General features: G+C 42.4%; 1 protein-coding gene across 8 annotated transcripts in view; it reads left to right on the forward strand.

The window, feature by feature from the left end:
- The window catches only part of CUX1 (cut like homeobox 1), a 281,435-nt gene that overhangs the window by 198,770 nt on the left and 64,622 nt on the right, over window positions 1–18,043 (forward strand). Inside the window, exons 13-20 of one of the 8 annotated variants that reach the window (XM_055797915.1) lie at window positions 5,205–5,253; window positions 6,292–6,388; window positions 7,523–8,194; window positions 9,190–9,255; window positions 10,620–10,721; window positions 13,022–13,848; window positions 15,315–15,480; window positions 16,167–16,223. In XM_055797915.1, coding sequence (XP_055653890.1) covers window positions 5,205–5,253; window positions 6,292–6,388; window positions 7,523–8,194; window positions 9,190–9,255; window positions 10,620–10,721; window positions 13,022–13,848; window positions 15,315–15,480; window positions 16,167–16,223 — 2,036 coding nt within the window. The remainder of the gene's footprint in view (window positions 1–5,204; window positions 5,254–6,291; window positions 6,389–7,522; window positions 8,195–9,189; window positions 9,256–10,619; window positions 10,722–13,021; window positions 13,849–15,314; window positions 15,481–16,166; window positions 16,224–18,043) is intronic. The other 7 variants (XM_055797918.1, XM_055797916.1, XM_055797917.1 and 4 more) reach the window with 7 other exon arrangements.

Below are 18,043 nucleotides of genomic sequence, written 5' to 3' on the forward strand. Positions count from 1 at the left end.
CTGCAAGAACCTCCATCTCTTCTTTCATCATTGTGGCATTTTTGTGTGTATTTTAAGAAGACTGAAAAAATGTTACCTTGTTTAATGAGGTATTTCAGATGAGGCTGGTCGTCATGTGCTTTTGTTTACACATCCCTGGAGAATATGGAAAGCAGGTTTGGTTTTGCAAGCCCAATGACTGCCCAGCCCCTGGTGCTAATTCTATTGAAGCCACGCTGGCTGCAGTTCTGGTTCACTGCCAGCCGCAGCACACCCTGATGTAGGTCTATAGTTTCAGTCAAATTAAATGAATTGACCATTTTGTTGGTCATTACACCTGAATATTAACTGGCCTGAAAAAAAGTCATATTTTTAGCGATACAGGTAAATACACCCATGTTCTCTCCCAAGATAAGGAAACTAAGCTTCAGATTTTGGCTGGGATTGTGCCCGCATGTAACGTATTGAATGGTAATTAGGCCACAACCTTCTAATGAATGTGCCAAAACATCAAATGAGTTTTAAATCCTACCTGGTTTAATGCCTTTACTTTAGCTTTACTTTAGATATAAACTCATTTAGGTCCCTGTGTTCCTGGCAGTAATGCCTTTTTTTTTTTTTTTTTTTTTTTTTTTGTGTCTTTTTTTCTTTTTTACAACACTGACTTATGTGAGGGCAGGGATGAGAAGGCAGCTAAGTGGTCCAGAAGCCATGACACGGGAGTGTTCATACAGTGTTTTGCCTATTCTTGTTATTTCAAGGTGGGCCTGCAGTGAAATAGATGGGAGAACCTCCTGGAAGCGGCCCTTGTTTGGTGCCCGTAAATTAGGGGGGAAAAAAGTACGTTCTCCTTCTGTTACAGGTTTTATATCCCCTCATTTGTGGGTAGCATGTTTTTATCTGGGCGGGCTCACTTTGGAGGGACAGCCAGCTGGCTTGTAGGTGGCCTGGGGTCCATACACCATCCTGCTGGATGCAGAATGGTTAAGACCCTCAGTGAGAGCACGGAAGATGTTTGCAATGCTACATCATCACAGCAGCTCGTTCACGCCACCCTCCCTGCTCCCATCTGGTCCCAAAATCTAAATGTACGTCACCTGAGAGTGACAGTACATCTGGTATCCCTCAGATATCCTGCTATGCCTGCCTTTGTGCCCTGAAACAGTGACAAAAATGAGCTGCTCAGAAGGTGCAGACACACCAAGAAAAAAGGTATCTTGTCAGTAAGGAAGAAAGAGAATAAACTTCTCAGTTGTTTTGGCACCGATGTGCTTTCCTTAACCCTCCCAAGGATGTTAGAGGCATTCTAGGCTGAAGGATCTCGTATGAGCCAACTTCTAGCCTTGGAGGAACTTATCTACGTCCACGTCAAGATCTGGGGTAGGAAGATTTTGGCTTTTGTGCCAAATGGCTTTTAAGCCTATCTGAGATCTGAGAGCTGTGTGTGTCCTTTCAGTTCCTTCTCGAGTAATACGATGGTGCCAACCCTCCTGCCTTTGAAGTCAGGATCTTACCAACAGAAAGTCGAGCTGTCCCAATGCACACTTGGCTTTAGAGTAAGATCTTTCAAGTCATCGCAAGATGTACAGCTTCAAGTCACAGGATCACTCCTTTAAAAATCAGACAAGGGATCCTGAGCAACAGATTGAGTCAGGATCTCATGGGCAAAGATATTCCTAGAATCCAAAGGGGAAACATTCTGCTTCTTCATATTCCTGAGGAAAATGTCTCTTGTGACACATTTGGAGAGTAATTTTTGACACATTTAACTTTTACATTACTTGAAAAAAATGAATCTGCTGTAGTGAATATTCCTCCAAGGGCAATTTGAGATACCATCAACCTGGTTTTTAGTATATTTTGGGTTCTAAGCGTTAGGAAATTACCTGTGAAATTGCTAGAAGGCTATTTCAGGTAGCGAAGTAGGCAGAGGTCCTTCGAGCAGGCGGAGGTCAGTAAGTTTCCAGCTGAGGTCTGGATACGCGTGCCTGCTCCAGGCTCGCTGGGACATGCAGCTGCTGCAGGGTCTGGGTTCGTTGCTGAAGGTCCCAGTTAGCTGCGGGTGCTGGGAACCATGATGCTTTGGTGGAGCGGCCTGTGCAAGTGGAGGGCGCAACAGGATCGGGGCTTTAAAGCCAGACTTTGAGTGCCTAGAACCTATACACGCTATATGTTTTAAGTTGATGTGGTGGTTTGGCCCTGGCTGGAGGCCGGGTGCCCACCCAAGCCGCTCTGTCGGTCTCCTCCTCAACCAGGCAGGGGAGAGAAAATACAACGAAAGGCCTCTGGGTTGAGATAAGGACGGGGAAATCGCTCAGCAATTACCCTCACGGGCAAAACAGACTTGACTTGGGGAAATTAGTTTAATTTATTACCATTCAAATCAGAAAAAAATCTTCTCCCCACCCCGGGCTTAACTTAATTCCCCATTTCTCTACCTGCTCGCCACCAGTGGCGCAGGGGGACGGTGGGGGGGTTACGGTCAGTTCATTGCATGTTGTCTCTGCCGCTCCCTCCACCTCACACTCTTCCCCTGCTCTGCTGTGGGGTCCCTCCCATGGGCATCAGTCCTCCAGGAATTGTTCCAGCGTGGTCCCACAGGCACAGCAAACCCCCCCCACAGGGCCACGGGCCCTGCCAGGAGCTGCCCCAGCGCGGGCTGCCCGTGGGTCACGGCTCCTTCAGGCCCCCCCTGCCCTGGCGTGGGGTCCTGCCTGGGCTGCGGGGGGGGGGGTGGGGATCTGCTCCCCCGTGGGCTCCATGGCCCAGGGGCACAGCCTGCCTGACCGGGGGCTGCCCACGGGCTGGGGGGAATGTCTGCTCCGGGGTCTGGAGCCTCCTGGCCCCACTGCCCTGGCCTGGGGGCTGCAGGGCTGTGCTCTCACATAGTCTCACTCCTCTCTCCTGCTGGCACAGATTTTTTTTCCCCGTCTTGATATGCTGTCCCCGAGGCGCTGCCACCATCACTGATGTGCTCAGCCTTGACCAGCGGTGTGTCCATCCAGGAGCCGGCTGGCATGGGCTCCACTGGACATAGGGGCGGCTTCTGGCATCTTCTCACATAAGCCACCCCTGTAGCCCCCCACTACCAAAACCATGCCGTGCAAACCCACTACAGCTTACTTCACGCTTCCAGCTGGTTTCAATCTGTTTCTGTAGGCAGCATGGTAGTGGTCTGAGTACATCACGTCTGCTCCTTCGAGAGCAGACAGGTTCTTTTGGTTTACTCTCACCCAGAAGGAACACGGTAGGTATGCTCCAGGACTGCTCTGCGTGGCAAACTGGAGTGCGGTAAGTGGGGATTACTGGGAGAGCTGCATTGCAAGTGTACTGATGACCTGAACTGAGATGGGAGAAGCACCTGGGAAGTTTGCCACAGGATAATTTGCTGTTACAAATTGTTTGGTTTTTTTTTTTAATTGAGATGAGTCTCCTTCTTCAATGATCATGAGGACACACGTTGCTATTTGCTGGCCTTTCAGAGGCCATATCCTGCAGAATCCATGGGAGGATGGAAACAGTTACCTACCAGAGACTGGGGGTTTCCTAGATGAGTCTCTGTGTATTTATCTCCCCCAGCACCTTGGAGGTCTGGCAGGTAGAGCTGTGCCTCTGAAGAGTTGTCCCAAGGAACGCTTGCTTTCAGCAGTGGTTAGCCACCTGAGTAAACATGCCTGTGATGTCAATATAATGTCAGGATCTCTTGAGAAATGGAGCCATTAATGCACAACTTCTCTCCTTGACTGGCATGACTCCGTTAATAGCAGAAAAGAGGCACTTAAACACGTGGGTGAGCTGGTGTGCCCACGTAAAGCAGAGTCTTAACAGCGTTACTTTATGTACTTGTGTATTGGGTGATGGCTCTACCCTGCAGCCATTTCTGCTGGCTAAACGTATCATCCAGTGATGCTGGATGATGAAACTGGTGGCCAGAAGTTTGTGATTTTATGAATTGTATTTGTAGAAGTGCCTGCCAGAATTAAGACTGCATGCGGCGAGTATGCGCAGATGCGAAATACCTGAGGTTTCTGTCACAGAATGACTTCCCTTCCTGGGATTTGCTATGACTTTGAATGATCCCGAATGACTCACTGAGACCGCTGAGTTCCAGAATGTCACTTAATGGACATTGATTCTGGATTAATGCATGGGCAGATTTACAGAGGAGCTGGACGCCGCATGGTCTGCGGCAGTTAATGAGTGCTGGGTGCCTGGCTGACTCCTGGTGACATCCAGAACCAGTCCCTACATCTTAGCCCTGGCCTTCTGCCTTTTTTGACTCAGTTTCCACATGTAATACATGATTAAACATTTTCTCCCTGCCTCTCAAAGTTCCTGGTGCTTTATACATTAAGAACGCTGTATAAACACTATCTCTATCTGTTTATGTATTTTTCTTCAACAAATGAATGTCGTCTTTATACAACGAAAAGCTGAAATAATTTATCGCTTCAGTCTGAGGAAGTTAACGTCCTGCCTGCAGCAGGTCTGTTTAAAAAAATTTATAAGACAAAGCACAGTAATAAGTTTCTATTCCTGTAAGACTCTCCATTTGCCAGACGATACAACTCTAACTGGAAGACTTTGAAGGGAGACGTCCTTTGACCACTCAGTATTTATATAAAATATTGACAATGAGACTATCAGATTCTTCTCTTAATGTACTTATAAATATTTGGATCTTTCATATTTCTTAAGAAATATTGTGCCATTTTGTCTTCCCTTTGCCACAGAACTCGGAGGTTATTAAAATGAAAAACTGCCTTTTAGCCTGTAGTGTCTTGGTCGGGAAGATTAGTTGTGCATATTTTCCTTGCTGTGTGAGCTGGTGTATATTATACAAAGTAGTGTAACTGTGCTGGTGATTCCCTTGTTTTTTGTTGCTTTGCTACAACTTTTTCATTCCCTTCAAGCTTCACAGATAAATTTATATTGCTTCTGACAGCTTAAAATGTTATATCCTTATTAACCTTTAAATTTACGCTTTAAAATGGCCTGGTGGGATTGCATATGGAATGATTTAGATGACGCTTGAGAAAATTTTCTTATCCAGTAACTAGTTTGAATAGTTATTTTGTATTCATTACGAGACTGTGTTACTGCAAGGAAAGTTGTTATCACTCGTAGTGTTGCTGGAGAGTAGGAAATGATAATGTTAATGCTCATTAGTGGAGTCGTTATGAAAAGAAGAAATAGAAAATAATTGTTTTTTCTACCTTCCGCAGTATATTGAAATCCATGGAGTTTGCACCATCTGAAAGCTCTGGTGCGCAGGTACTGAACCTACTTTTGTTTTCTTACTTCGGCAGTTCAGTTAATTAACAAAGATTTTGTCTTGCAATTCACTGGTGTTGGCTTGGACAGTTTCCTGTTGGTGATGAGACATAGGAGTTGATCATTGTTTTCCTGATGTTTCTTTATGTAAAAAGCTGAACTGAACATTTTTTGCCTGTTGATTTCTTTTAAGTGGTCAAGGACAAAGACTGACGTTTTCAGCTGTGCTGGAGTGAGTGGATAACCGTAATGTTCTGCAGTTGAGTCTTGTAAAGATGCTGGAGTTGGTGTGCAGCTATGCTGATATTTGCATGTTTCTTGTACTGACAGTACGCTGAGCCCCACAATTTTAACATTTTTAAGTCTTCGTTAGCCTTGAAAATAATGTTCGTGAAAGAAAACAAACCTTTGAGTACTGAGAAAGCAGGACAAAGCTCTGCTCATCCAGCAAATTAATCTTACTTAAGTTTAAAGGTTATGAATTAAATTCCTGCTTCTGAAATCTGAACAGAATATTAATATACTGGGATTAATTTTCAATATATTTTTTAATGATCAAGGGTTAGTTATCTAGTGGAAGGTAAATGGCAGGTTTCTGTGACTGATTTTATTTTTGAACAAACTGTTTATGCTGAAACACAGCATTTCAAGGAAATGCTTAACTTGGGTCAGTTGACCTAAAAGAAATAATATAATCTTAACTCCTGTTGTAAATCAGATTAAAAGAAGTCTACAGCTTTTAAATTGAAAGAGTGCCAGTACCGTTTCAAAATAAGTAGGATTAAGAAAATGTTCTGTTACTTATTTCGAAATAATGCAGAATTGATGAATGATTTACAATGAAAATTAAACAGTGAATCTCTTGTATGGCTCACGGAGGAGCACTGAGTGATTCCTGCAAATACATGCACGGTGAATTCCCTAGCTGTGTGCATAACGGAGATGAGCGCTTGTTTTCTTCTTCTGAAATCCTTTTGAGTGCCTGAGTGAAACTCTTAATGCTTTTAGAAACAAACCTCCCACTTTGATTTTCTTTAGGATGCATCTAAACCGCTGGAGGTGCTGCTGCTGGAGAAGAACCGCTCCTTGCAGTCTGAGAACGCCACGCTGCGTATCACAAATAGTGACCTGAGTGGTAGGTTGACATGATTTTTGGCTAATTCTGGTTTGTTTGCTGTCTTGTAAAGGGAGGGAGGGCTGAGTGAGAGGTGAATGTCTGAGCTAATGCATGGCAGAAAGATTAAGAGGCAACAAGAGCACTGAATAACGTTTGATTTCTGCAGTTTTATAGGCTGGATAATAAAATAAAACTTGGAGACCTCAGAGAGTCTTTAAAGGTTAGGGAAGAGAGGCATTACGAGATGTACCAAGTGGTAGCATTTGAGGGTATCTTCTGTTTTGGGAACAAATTCATCCGTGGCACCAGAAGTCTCTTCCCCCACACACAATGTTATGCAGAATGTTTGCATATAGAACACAGTAACCTTCCTGTCTGATACGCTTAGATATACTACCACAGCAGGTCAGCTTGGAAAAACAAAATACTTTCTTTTTAGCAAAGTGTGTTTGCCGTTGAGCTTTCATAATGTGGGCTTTTTACATCTTGCGTGCACATTTTTCAAATGGCAAGTCATGGAATTTCCAGATACTTGAATGCTTATGGTTTTTGCAGCTGGAAGCAAGTTAAAAGTTGCCACTGGCCCTGGGATTACTGAATTCTGAAGCGTTTTATGACTTTTAACTGAGTGATCTTGGTGCATCCACCTAATGGTGATTCCTTTATTCAAATTGGTTTGTCCCAAAATGTAAATGTTTGCTGCATTTGGGTTCAGTTAGGTCCAATGAGTAATGTCTTGAATGAGAGACAACAAAGAGACTTGCTGTCTGTAACTGCTTTTATTTTAAATGTATAACTGCGCTTCATGTAACTGTTCTAGTTTTAATGTTTGTAAGGGGGATTCTCCAGGCTGCAACATACAAGAAAGGTGCAAACATGAAATGCATGTTGTTTGTTTTGGGGGCCTTGTTTGGCTTATTAAAATTACAATTATGGAAAAAAAGAAGAAAAAAAAGCACAAAAAAACCAACAACAAACAAATGAAAACAAACCAAAACCAAAACCGAAACCAAAAATCCCACCACCGCTTCATTGGCCCTTGGAAATCTGCACTTTTTTTTTTTCCCTTTGCGGGGCAAACTTTGCATTTTTTTATCTTGGTTTTTCCCTCTTTGATCCCCCATAATGCATTATGTTTGACCTTCCTTGTAGGGTCAGCCAGGAGAAAAGGGAAAGACCAGCCTGAGAGTCAGCGTCCTGCAACCTTGCCGGCCTCCCCTCCTTCTCAGTTGCTCCGCAACGCGGGGGAGCAGGCTCCCAGTACTAATGGTACACACCAGTTCTCACCAACGGGTTTAAGTCAAGACTTTTTCAGCTCATCCCTGGCGAGCCCCAGCTTACCCCTGGCCTCCACAGGAAAATTTGCACTAAACTCTCTCCTCCAGCGACAGCTAATGCAGTCCTTCTACTCCAAGGCAATGCAGGAAGCAGGAAGCACAAGCATGATTTTTTCAACAGGTCCTTACAGCACAAACTCCATATCTTCCCAAAGTCCGTTACAACAAAGTCCGGACGTAAATGGCATGGCCCCATCTCCCAGCCAGTCAGAAAGTGCTGGGAGCATCTCTGAAGGCGAGGAGATAGACACAGCCGAAATTGCACGTCAGGTGAAAGAGCAATTGATCAAGCACAATATCGGACAGCGGATATTTGGACATTATGTGTTGGGACTGTCACAAGGGTCTGTGAGTGAGATACTAGCCCGGCCAAAGCCATGGAATAAACTGACTGTGAGAGGCAAGGAGCCCTTCCATAAGATGAAGCAGTTCCTCTCGGACGAGCAGAACATCTTGGCTCTTCGCAGCATCCAGGGTAGACAAAGAGGTAAGCGCTCGCCAGCTGAGGGTCTCGCCCTGTTTTCCTGTTAGTTACAAACATTAAAAGCTGAAAGCTTCCCTGTACGGGGCCAGTTGTGTGTTGCTGCTGGTTTCACCCAAAATCAGAGGTCAGGTACAGAAAGTACAGCTTCTAACTCCGCTGTTCAGCACTCAAGCAGGTTAGTATCTTTGCTTCTGCTTTTTTTAGCTGCTGACTTGGGTTTGTCAGCAGGAGCAGGCAGCAGGGACACTGCCATCCCTCCCTTCCCAGTAGCTCCGTGTCAGAGCTAAATACAGAGTGAAAAGGTTCAGTAGCTACTGAGAGTATCTGCCCTCAGAAATACTTCAAGGTTTTTATTTAGGTTTGGTTATTGAGACCAGACTTTTGTTGTGTCTTGTGTGATTTATTTTTTCCCCAAAGTGTTTTGACAAAATGTCATGTGATGCATGAGATGAGTAACTTAAAAAAAAATCCTAATTTAAAGCAGCTTTGCATATTTAAGGCAGCGATTTTAAGAAATAACATGCATTTCATTGTGATTCATCTTAAGTGAAGACTGAGATTTACATTTAGAGAAACTGCAAAGTAAGTTGTTTACAGTCAAGAAATACTGGAAAAGGCAGGCAGGGTTTTCCTAGATTTTGTTTAATTGAAAGTGCACACTGTTAGATTTATAATCTGTTCTTCCTTTTGATGATTGTACTTGAGGGGATTATCTGCCCATCTTTAACCTCTTCATTTTTGGTATCTCTAGACATTTATTTATATCTGTCTAATCTCCTTTCCGAACGTAGCTGTAATCTTTATTAACAAATCAGCCAGCCTTGCTTCTTCCAAAGTAGCCAGCTCCTCCAGCGCTCAGACAAAGGCTTGAGGGGGTGAGGACAGCTTGAACCCTGGCGGTCAGAGACAGGCTGCTAGCTTCTCATGTCACACAGCCCATGATGTCAGAGCAACCATCCCCTGATTGTTTTGTTCTTACCAAACTTGTTTTTCAACAGAGAATCCAGGCCAGAACCTGAACAGACTATTTCAGGAAGTACCGAAACGAAGAAATGGGTCTGAAGGTACGTCACAGGCAGGTGTTTTTCTTTGCAGTCAATACCTAGGAAGTGGAGTGTGCTTTAGCTGTGTGTTTCCTTAAAACTGTGCAGTTTGATTCTGGCCTGGAATCTGATAGAAAAACAGACAGTAAGTATAAAACAAACCATGGGTTAGATGAGCACTTCGCTTTTTCTAATTCTGCTGCTGCTGTACTAACGTAACCCTGTTTGGATACTTCTTCCACTCCCAACCTCACTGAGTACGCAGATTAAAAAAAAAAAAAAAAGATAAGTGATAGAAGTGGCTTTATAAAGTCATCAGATCTGTTGAAATGCTCTCTTTGCTGTTTTTGTGATTTTGGAGGGAGAAGGTTGCACAATTGCAACATCAATCGCGTACTGCTGCTCTAGATTTACTTCTTTCTTCTCACGGGGCTTACGTTGACAAATAATACGCTGTTAAATTAGCGTGATACTTACTTCACTATGGTGTATGAAAAAGGCAACAAGACACGTGAACATCAGATCAATAAATTACCACTGAGCAGGAAGTACGAACATTTTCCTTCACGATAGATTAGTTGCAGATTTTGTTCTTTTAGCAAGACAAGAGGCAGAAGAAAAAACAAAAATGGGTACCCCAAAACTGTAGTTGTTTTGACTCCAGTCAGAAATTATCTAGCTCACTGACAAATGATAAGCTCATAATGAAAAATGCAGTTAAGTGCAGTAGCATTCACAGTCATAGTTTTCCTTCCGTTTCTTCCCTTTAGAGGTTAAAAAAACCGAAACAACCAAGTAATAGCTCTTAGCTGGAGAGTACTTCAAATGGTATCTGTGTTTAAATGACTGTTTTTCTTAATATATTAACCTCTAGAAAGTTAAAAATTATTTTTATCTAGTTACTTTTTAATTCTGTTTTGGGCTGAATGTATACTCATCCTACTTTGCCTAGCAGCTGATGCAATTTATAAGTTTATTCCTGATCTTACAGTTTTAGCTTTCTTCCTTTCCCCTCTGGTTCTTTTCCCTTCTGTTTCCTCTCCCCCTCCAAAAAAAAAAAAAAAAAAAAAAAAAAAAAGGGGGGGGGGGAAAAGTAGACCTATATATTATCCTGGAAAAGGAATATATGACCACCTAGTTCTTTCTCTGACGATGTCAGTGTTCTCGTCGGTCCAGTGCAGCTAGCAGGCAGGCTTTTGCACAGCAAAGATATTTTACTACGTTAAGTATGTTCTTGGTGTTGTAAATGTAGGTAAAGCTCCTATGTGAACTGTCACCCGGTCATGCGTGCCGTATATCAGTATGTACTGCCTGTCTTTGTGTTAAAGAAACAACCAAACCAATAGAAGTTTTCCCAGTGTCATCAGTTTTGTTTTCCTCTTCAGGTAATATAACCACAAGAATCCGAACCACAGAGTCTGGCTCTGATGAAGCCATCAAATCCATTCTCGAACAAGCCAAAAGGGAGCTGCAAGTACAGAAAACAGGTACGCTCTCATTTTGTCTCTTGCTCCTTTTATTTCAGAATTTAATTAAAACAATTACCATGAGCTTTCTGGTCAGTTAATTATATTCTTAAAACCTTGAATGTAGGTTTGAAGAGCTTTTTTTTTTTTTTTTTTTTGCTTTTGGGTTTGGTTTTGTTTTTTTTTTTTATTAGTATTATTTAGCGGAGTTGTTTCTGTCTATAAGACACCCCAAGTTCAGGTTACACATGTCACAGCTTGGCAGGGTCCCTGCTCAGCGCTCTGCCTGCTCTGCTCTGCCCTGCTCCCGGGGGAGCAATGCTGTGAGGTTTCTAAACACGTTTTTCCACATGCAGAGCTCTCTGCCTTCTTTACACTGCTCCAGACCTGCGGGCAGTCGCTCTGCAGGGGGAACCTACAAAATCCTTTCTTCTGCCAGTTTGCTCCTTGGAAAGGGAATGGCTCCTGCTTTCTCTTCTCTCTTAACTCAAGCCCTAGGGACACAACTGCATGGGCGAGGGAACTGCATGGATTTGTCGGGGTGAAGGTCACGACCTAGCCAGCGACTACCAGTCACATAGTGCCATCGTACTGAGGACATCACGTACTGAAATTATAATATAGGCAAACTCAGTTCTGACTTTCGTACAGCTTTATTTTTGGTTACAAAATGTATTCAGTGAATGAACTGGCAAATCCAAAAAGCGTTTCCTTTCCCGAAAACATCATTAATTTTACATCTTAGCCTGAGATAAGTTTAATTCTCATTGTGTGCTGTCATGTAGTTAACATTTCTGTCTACTCCGTAGCCCTTCCTAAAAGTTTCCAGTACTGCTAAAGCACTAATGCTGAAGTAGAAAGTACTGTGCAAGACTTTAGTTTTGTTTTTTAAAGTAAATATTGATTTAGGGGTTTGGGTAGTTGCCTTTTAAATGAAAACTAAGCTAATCTCATGGCAGAATTTTTATAAAAGAGTAGTTAATATACGATTTAAATAAAATTGCTTTATAAAAGTAATGATGACATAGAGAAAAACATGGGCTGTGTGCAGGAAACTGCAAGTACGTTGTTCAGTAGCATGTTTCATCTGCGAGTCTCAGGCTTCCTTTCAAATATTAATTCAGCCTCAAAAATCCCTATGAAACCAGTAGATAAAACAGAAGAGAGAGCCCCACTGTCTTTTTTCCCATTTCTTAGCTTTTCATCTATTTTATAGTGAGTGACAGGAAGGAACGTAGGGAAGCAAATTTGGAAATGTATTCAGATGAGGCATAATATTACTAGAATAATAGGCAGCATGTTTCAAATCTTACTTCGCTTTGAGGCCACTTCTTGCAGTGTATGGGTTCCCTGTTACTATCTAGTGCTTCACTTTCCCCGTTCTTTATAGAGTAGCTTTCAGAGGAATTGAGTTTCAAGCAGCAGGGACCTCAGCGGAGGCTAACTTAAATGGAAACAGATGCCATTGCGAAAACCTCTGGGCTCTGCAGAGATCGTTCTACCCCCGTGTTCCAGGCTCTGCTCATCCCCGACGGCTGCAGCACAGCCGCATGAGTCCTGGTTCACCACTGTAATACTGCATTTAGGTGTTAATTCTTCTGAAAAAGTGCCCGTGGCTCCATTCTAGGGCTTTAGATAAGGCGGAGAGTGATGGGCAGGCATCTGCCTCATTTTTGTAGAGCTGTTTATTTCAGTGGTTGGGACCACGAAACAAGGAAACAGGAAGCAGGAGCATATTTAGCTTGTCAAACAAAATAATGAAGTCTCTTTCTAAAGTTCTTGCTCTGTTGTAATTTGTGTGTCATGTTTTTGGAGTTAAAAGGACTCACCTGATTTATATTGTAAGAGGGTATTAATAGTCAGTCCAGGTGAATGCAGCTGTGTTCAGCCTTGAGTGTGTGTTACGCTTCATTTGTGGAGACAGAGAGAAGTAAAAGGTTAAATAACTTTGTAAATAAAACCATAAAATGTTATTGACCGCTTGGGGGTAGGGGAGGAAGAAAGGAAGGCTTGATTTTCAAAGGCATTTATTTGAAAATTTTTACAATGGTGGAAAACGTGCAAGTAGTACTAGACTTCTGCAGTTGAGTCTGTGCGTGCAAACGTCCAGCACTTTGGCAACTATAAAAATTTTCCAGTGAAGAACTTTGGAAATCTTACCTTATTTTGAAAAGCACAAAGCTTTGCTTAGTGAAAACTCCTCCCTCCCATCCAGAAATGTATTGCAGCCCTTTTTCTGACTGGGAAATAGTTACAGTAGCACGTGTTGAATATAAAGCATATTCCTCTGTTGCATTTAGTCTTTTGGTTGTTTTTCATAGCTGAGCCGGCTCAGCCGCCTTCTGCATCTAGCAGTGGCAATTCTGATGATGCTATTCGATCCATTCTGCAACAAGCCCGACGTGAAATGGAGGCACAGCAGGCTGCCCTTGAACCTGCCTTAAAAACACCACCTTTATCTCAAGCTGACATTTCTATCCTGTCCCCCAAACTAGTATCTACACCTGCAATGTCTTCGGTTTCCAGCTATTCTCCTTTGGCCATATCCCTGAAGAAACATTCATCTGTCACTGATTCCAGTATCTCTGCATTGCAGAACCTCTCTGGGCTCAAAAAGGAGCCTCAGGAGGCACCTGTTCTAGAGCTTCATGGAATAAGTGATTCTGCCCAGGGTATGTTGAGGCATGTTAAAAATGAGTTGGGACGTGGTGGTGTTTGGAAGGACCATTGGTGGAATACTGTGCAGCATGAGAGAAGAAATACAGCTCTTCCTGAAGATGTAAAAGTTGAGGAAGCCAGTGGTGGAAAAGAAAAGGTCAGCAATCAGACTAGGCCAGATCGTAGCCAGCTCCAAGGACCATCTTCTTCAGAGTATTGGAAAGAGTGGCCAAACGCTGAATCACCGTACTCGCAGAGTTCTGAATTGAGCATGACTGGGGCGAGTCGCAGTGAGACACCACAAAATAGCCCACTCCCTTCATCCCCTATCGTGTCTTTGTCAAAACCATCCAAACCTTCAGTTCCTCCACTGACACCCGAGCAGTATGAGATTTATATGTACCAGGAAGTGGATACGATAGAGCTAACGCGGCAGGTCAAAGAAAAGCTAGCAAAGAATGGCATCTGCCAAAGGATCTTTGGGGAAAAGGTAAAGAAGTGGTTCTCTCTTGTTACACCAGTATTGTGAATGTGCGTTTTGCTCATGACGTTGGTACGGAGCTCAGTTTAACGGCGGGGGATAAGGCACCTATGTCTGATGGAAAAATGTTTTGTTCCGTATGTTAAGTATTTTCAAAATAAGCTCACAAAGGAGAGTATTAGTTGTCCTGTATTTGGTGAATCGCCTAGTTTTTTATACAATGATTGGCTTCAGCCAGCTGTAATTAGAAATGGGGCCCCGAGTTTAGAAATGTTGAAAGCTGAAGCAAACGTTATTGAGACTCAGTATTTCATGCCTAATGTAATGAATTCATGGAATATTTGAGTAGTGCCATTGTCATGACTGGAGAGTCTTAAATTTGTTAGAAGTGAAGATTATGGACACAAGAGCATTTTTCTTCTTTTTTTTTTTTTTTTTTTTAATATTTGGAAATGTGCACAAAGGTACTTAAACAAACACGCAGAAAATCCCCTACCTCTCCTTAGTCTGAAGTCAGGAATTCGCAGTCATTTCTTACACCTGGTGATTGCTATCTTAGCGTGCTTTGAGACGTTTTTAAGCAATGTTTGATTACAGATACGCCATGCACGATAAGGTTTTCTGAATTTCTCATGCCGTGGGCCCTAAGCATTGAACATGTGGGATTTTGGGGTGGTCCCTGACCACCAGAAAACACCTCCCACACTGTAAGAAGTGGTGGACATCTGGTGTTTCTTCTTCCTATAAAGAATTGAATCAATATAAAAGTATAATAGGAGCTGGCATCGCACTATTGCCTTTTCACTAAGATGTAAAATGAAAAAGCTGACCTCTCGGGGTCATTAAAGATCCCATGGCAGCTTTCATTAAGTATGATTTTTAACTCCTGTACCTGTGCTGAATTCCAGGCAAATAATTGCATTCTGCCTGTCTGAAATTCCCCCTTTGCTGCAGTCGGCTCTATTCTTAAATATTTACTTACGTGGAACAGCCGCTGCTACAGGTGAAAACACACATCTTTATAATTCATACCAAAAAAATGAACCAAATATAGGCCTAGTCTCAAAAGTCCCAATTATTTTTGTTTGAGAACAAAATACATGCCAATCATTGCCTGTTTTATCTGCCTGTGTGTGCCTGGACTCTGTGTTTTTCCTGTTAAAACCGATGAAACTATTTGACACAAAATATGAAAAGCATGCAAATCTCGCACCATCCTTCTGCCGTTTGTGCTGCCGCTCCGTTCCTGCCGGAAAAAAAAAAAACAAAACCACACTCCAGAAGGAAACCACGGCAGGAGAAAAACATTTCCATCTGAGTACCTACAGATGTCATTTTGCAGTTTTACTAATTGTCCGTATGAAAACGATTCGAGCGCCGTAGCAGTAAAGGAAACCAAAGTGACTTAAATTACACACACCCCCTGCTTCCACATCCAATGTGTTAACGTGCCGTTCTTGGTTGCTTCACTTCAGGTATTGGGGCTGTCCCAAGGAAGTGTCAGTGACATGCTCTCCAGGCCAAAGCCATGGAGTAAATTGACCCAAAAAGGCCGAGAACCATTTATTCGTATGCAGCTCTGGTTGAATGGTGAGCTGGGACAGTGTGTCCTGCCTGCACAAGGGCAGCAACAAGGACAAGGTAATTAAAATTCCACTATGTTGTTTGAGTTGAGGAGGAGGAAATCTTTTTTTTTTTCCTTCTTTTTTTTTTTTTGTTCCTTTTTTTTTTTTTTTTTTTGGTTAAATTTGCAGTAAGCAAGCCTTGCACCCGGTGCTACTCCAGGCATTACTGGAAGTGGCAGCGTCCACCCTTGCAGCCCAGCTGGTCCCTAGGAGGACACACTGGGAATGTTTACGAACGAAGCACTCGTTTATGCGTAATTGATAAGCAGCACTTACCAAGTTCCTAATTAGGATGATATTATCTAGGCATGAATATGATACATAATTCAAAAAAATTTTGGCCCAAGAGCTGGAAAATCTCGTGCACTGTTTTCTAGGGTTACATAGGGGATTGTGATTGTTCCTAGGAGAGTATCGATTGCTTTCTCAGGAGGTGAGCTAGAAGAACTAAGCTTTAAAGGGGGAATGCTGTGTTGCAATTACGCTTTTATGTGGCTTTCTCTTATCCTAATACCTATTGATACAGAAAGGCTAGACTCGAGTTTGGCCTCAGTTGTACCCTGATAATGCCACTGACTTAAATGAGCAGCACGCCCTTGCTGAGGTCAGCAGTTTGCTATTTGTTGAGCCTGCTTACTGTTTAGTTTGTGGTTTGGCATCTCCTTTTATTGTTCCCTGATTTTCCTCTCCTCTCTTATCTAGTCCTTCACTCTGTGACATCATTACAGGATTCCCTACAGCAGGGATGTGCAAGCTCAGGTAATCAGCTGGTTTCAATGATTTGCTCTGAAATAATTCTCTGTGCTTTTTGTTACATTTCTTTTGCTTTGATGCCGAGAGGTTTCTTGCGTTTTGTTGTATCATACAGGAGTCCCTTCAGTTTTTTTTATTAACACAGTTAATTCCTCGTTCTCTCCTTGTTGCTATGGCAGATGTAGGGAGTACACATATTTAGCTGCATATATTAGGTAAAAAGACTCTGATCTTAGAGATCATTGGCTCTGTAGGGTTTTTTTTACCATAGTTCAGCTTATCAACTTGACATGTGACAATGGCTGTAAAACAAGCCTTTCGTTTGTAATGTGATCTACATACTCCAGCTGCCTTACTCGCTGGCATATTTTTTTTTCCCACTTCCCTTTGCACAAAATCTGCTTTGTTAATTTGAAGGTGGGGAAAAGACCACGGTATGCCTTTCTTTTTCAAGCTCCGTTAAATATTCCGAGCCGACTTTTTTTTTCTCCCTCCCCTTTCCGTTTGCAAAAAAGCAGATGCAGCAAAGATGAGTGTCAAGGAGAAGTGAATTGCTAAAGGTTTTGTAAGATGGCCACGGTATAGGAGGGAGGCTGGAACAGAACAGCTGTGTTCCTGCTGTTAGATACCAAACTCTACCCACACAGACTTTTTACCAATGATACGCTTAACTGACGTAAACCACTTGGCTGTTCTCTAGTCTAGAAAAAGACTTGTGCCCTGCTCTGTACTTACAGCCCGTACCCTGTACTGGAGAATTATTGCATTTCAGGATACAGAGAAGGATGGGTTGTGCTCTTCTTCGACTTTTCTGCCATTCTGAAACACTTTTTTTTTTTTTTTTCCTGGAGCTTGCTGGCTTTATTCTGAGTATTCCAACCAAACTGCTTTTTCTCTCTACGGGGAAACTATTTTGCATTCTAAAAAGATTTTACTAGAAGAAAATCCGTGATGATATTCAGTCCACGTTTTTCTTAAGGAGAACAGTTGAAAATAAATAGATAAAAGGAAAAAAAAATGTCCCTGGTAAAAACAAGCCACAAAAACAAAACCAAAATGGGAAAAAATCATTTGCAATCATAGGGCTATTGTTATTGATAGCCAAGCATTTAGAGAACATGGAAATTTCCCGCGATATTTTATACACTGCTGTTCATTAAAAGCATGCCATTGACTACTTGTTTGTAGCATCAATACTATGCAAGAGTAACTGTTACAGTTATAAATGCCTAAGACAGCGTGGAAAGTGCGAGTAATTAATTGTAACCATTTTAAGAGGAATTTGAAATCAGAGGAGCTGGGAAAAAGCTGCATTGTTATTGCTAATCATCATATTTATGACTAACTGTAATTATAATAGATTGAAAGACAAGCCCATAGTATTAAAATCCGACCACCTTCTGGATTCCCATGAGGATCGCTGGTAGCTGAAAGTGATTTCCTTCAGGAAGTTCAGTTTTGCTGCTGTGATATTTTGCTCCCCTCCCACACTCCCAATCTCGTTTGTCAGTTCCTGCCCTTGAGCTAATATTTTGTGAGGCGACACATTGCTATCAGCTAATAAAATCATATTATTGATGATCGCCCTCCTTCTTTCCTTAAAGCAGACTTACAAATGAGAAAATGGGCTCGTGCCCTTTTCTTCCTCCTTTCCAGCGATAAAAAATAAAATTGTTGTACAAGACATCCTTTTCTTGGTGCTTTTCTCCATATAAAGGGAAAAGGAAGGTTGTGCCACCACACAGAACAAAAGAGCAAAACCAAGTTATTTGAATAAGGAAGGGCAGTTTGGTAATTTTCTTTTATTAGCAGCTGTTCTGTAATTA

This window comes from Falco peregrinus, chromosome 2 (genome assembly GCF_023634155.1).
Source record: "Falco peregrinus isolate bFalPer1 chromosome 2, bFalPer1.pri, whole genome shotgun sequence".
Taxonomy (NCBI): Eukaryota; Metazoa; Chordata; class Aves; order Falconiformes; family Falconidae; genus Falco; species Falco peregrinus.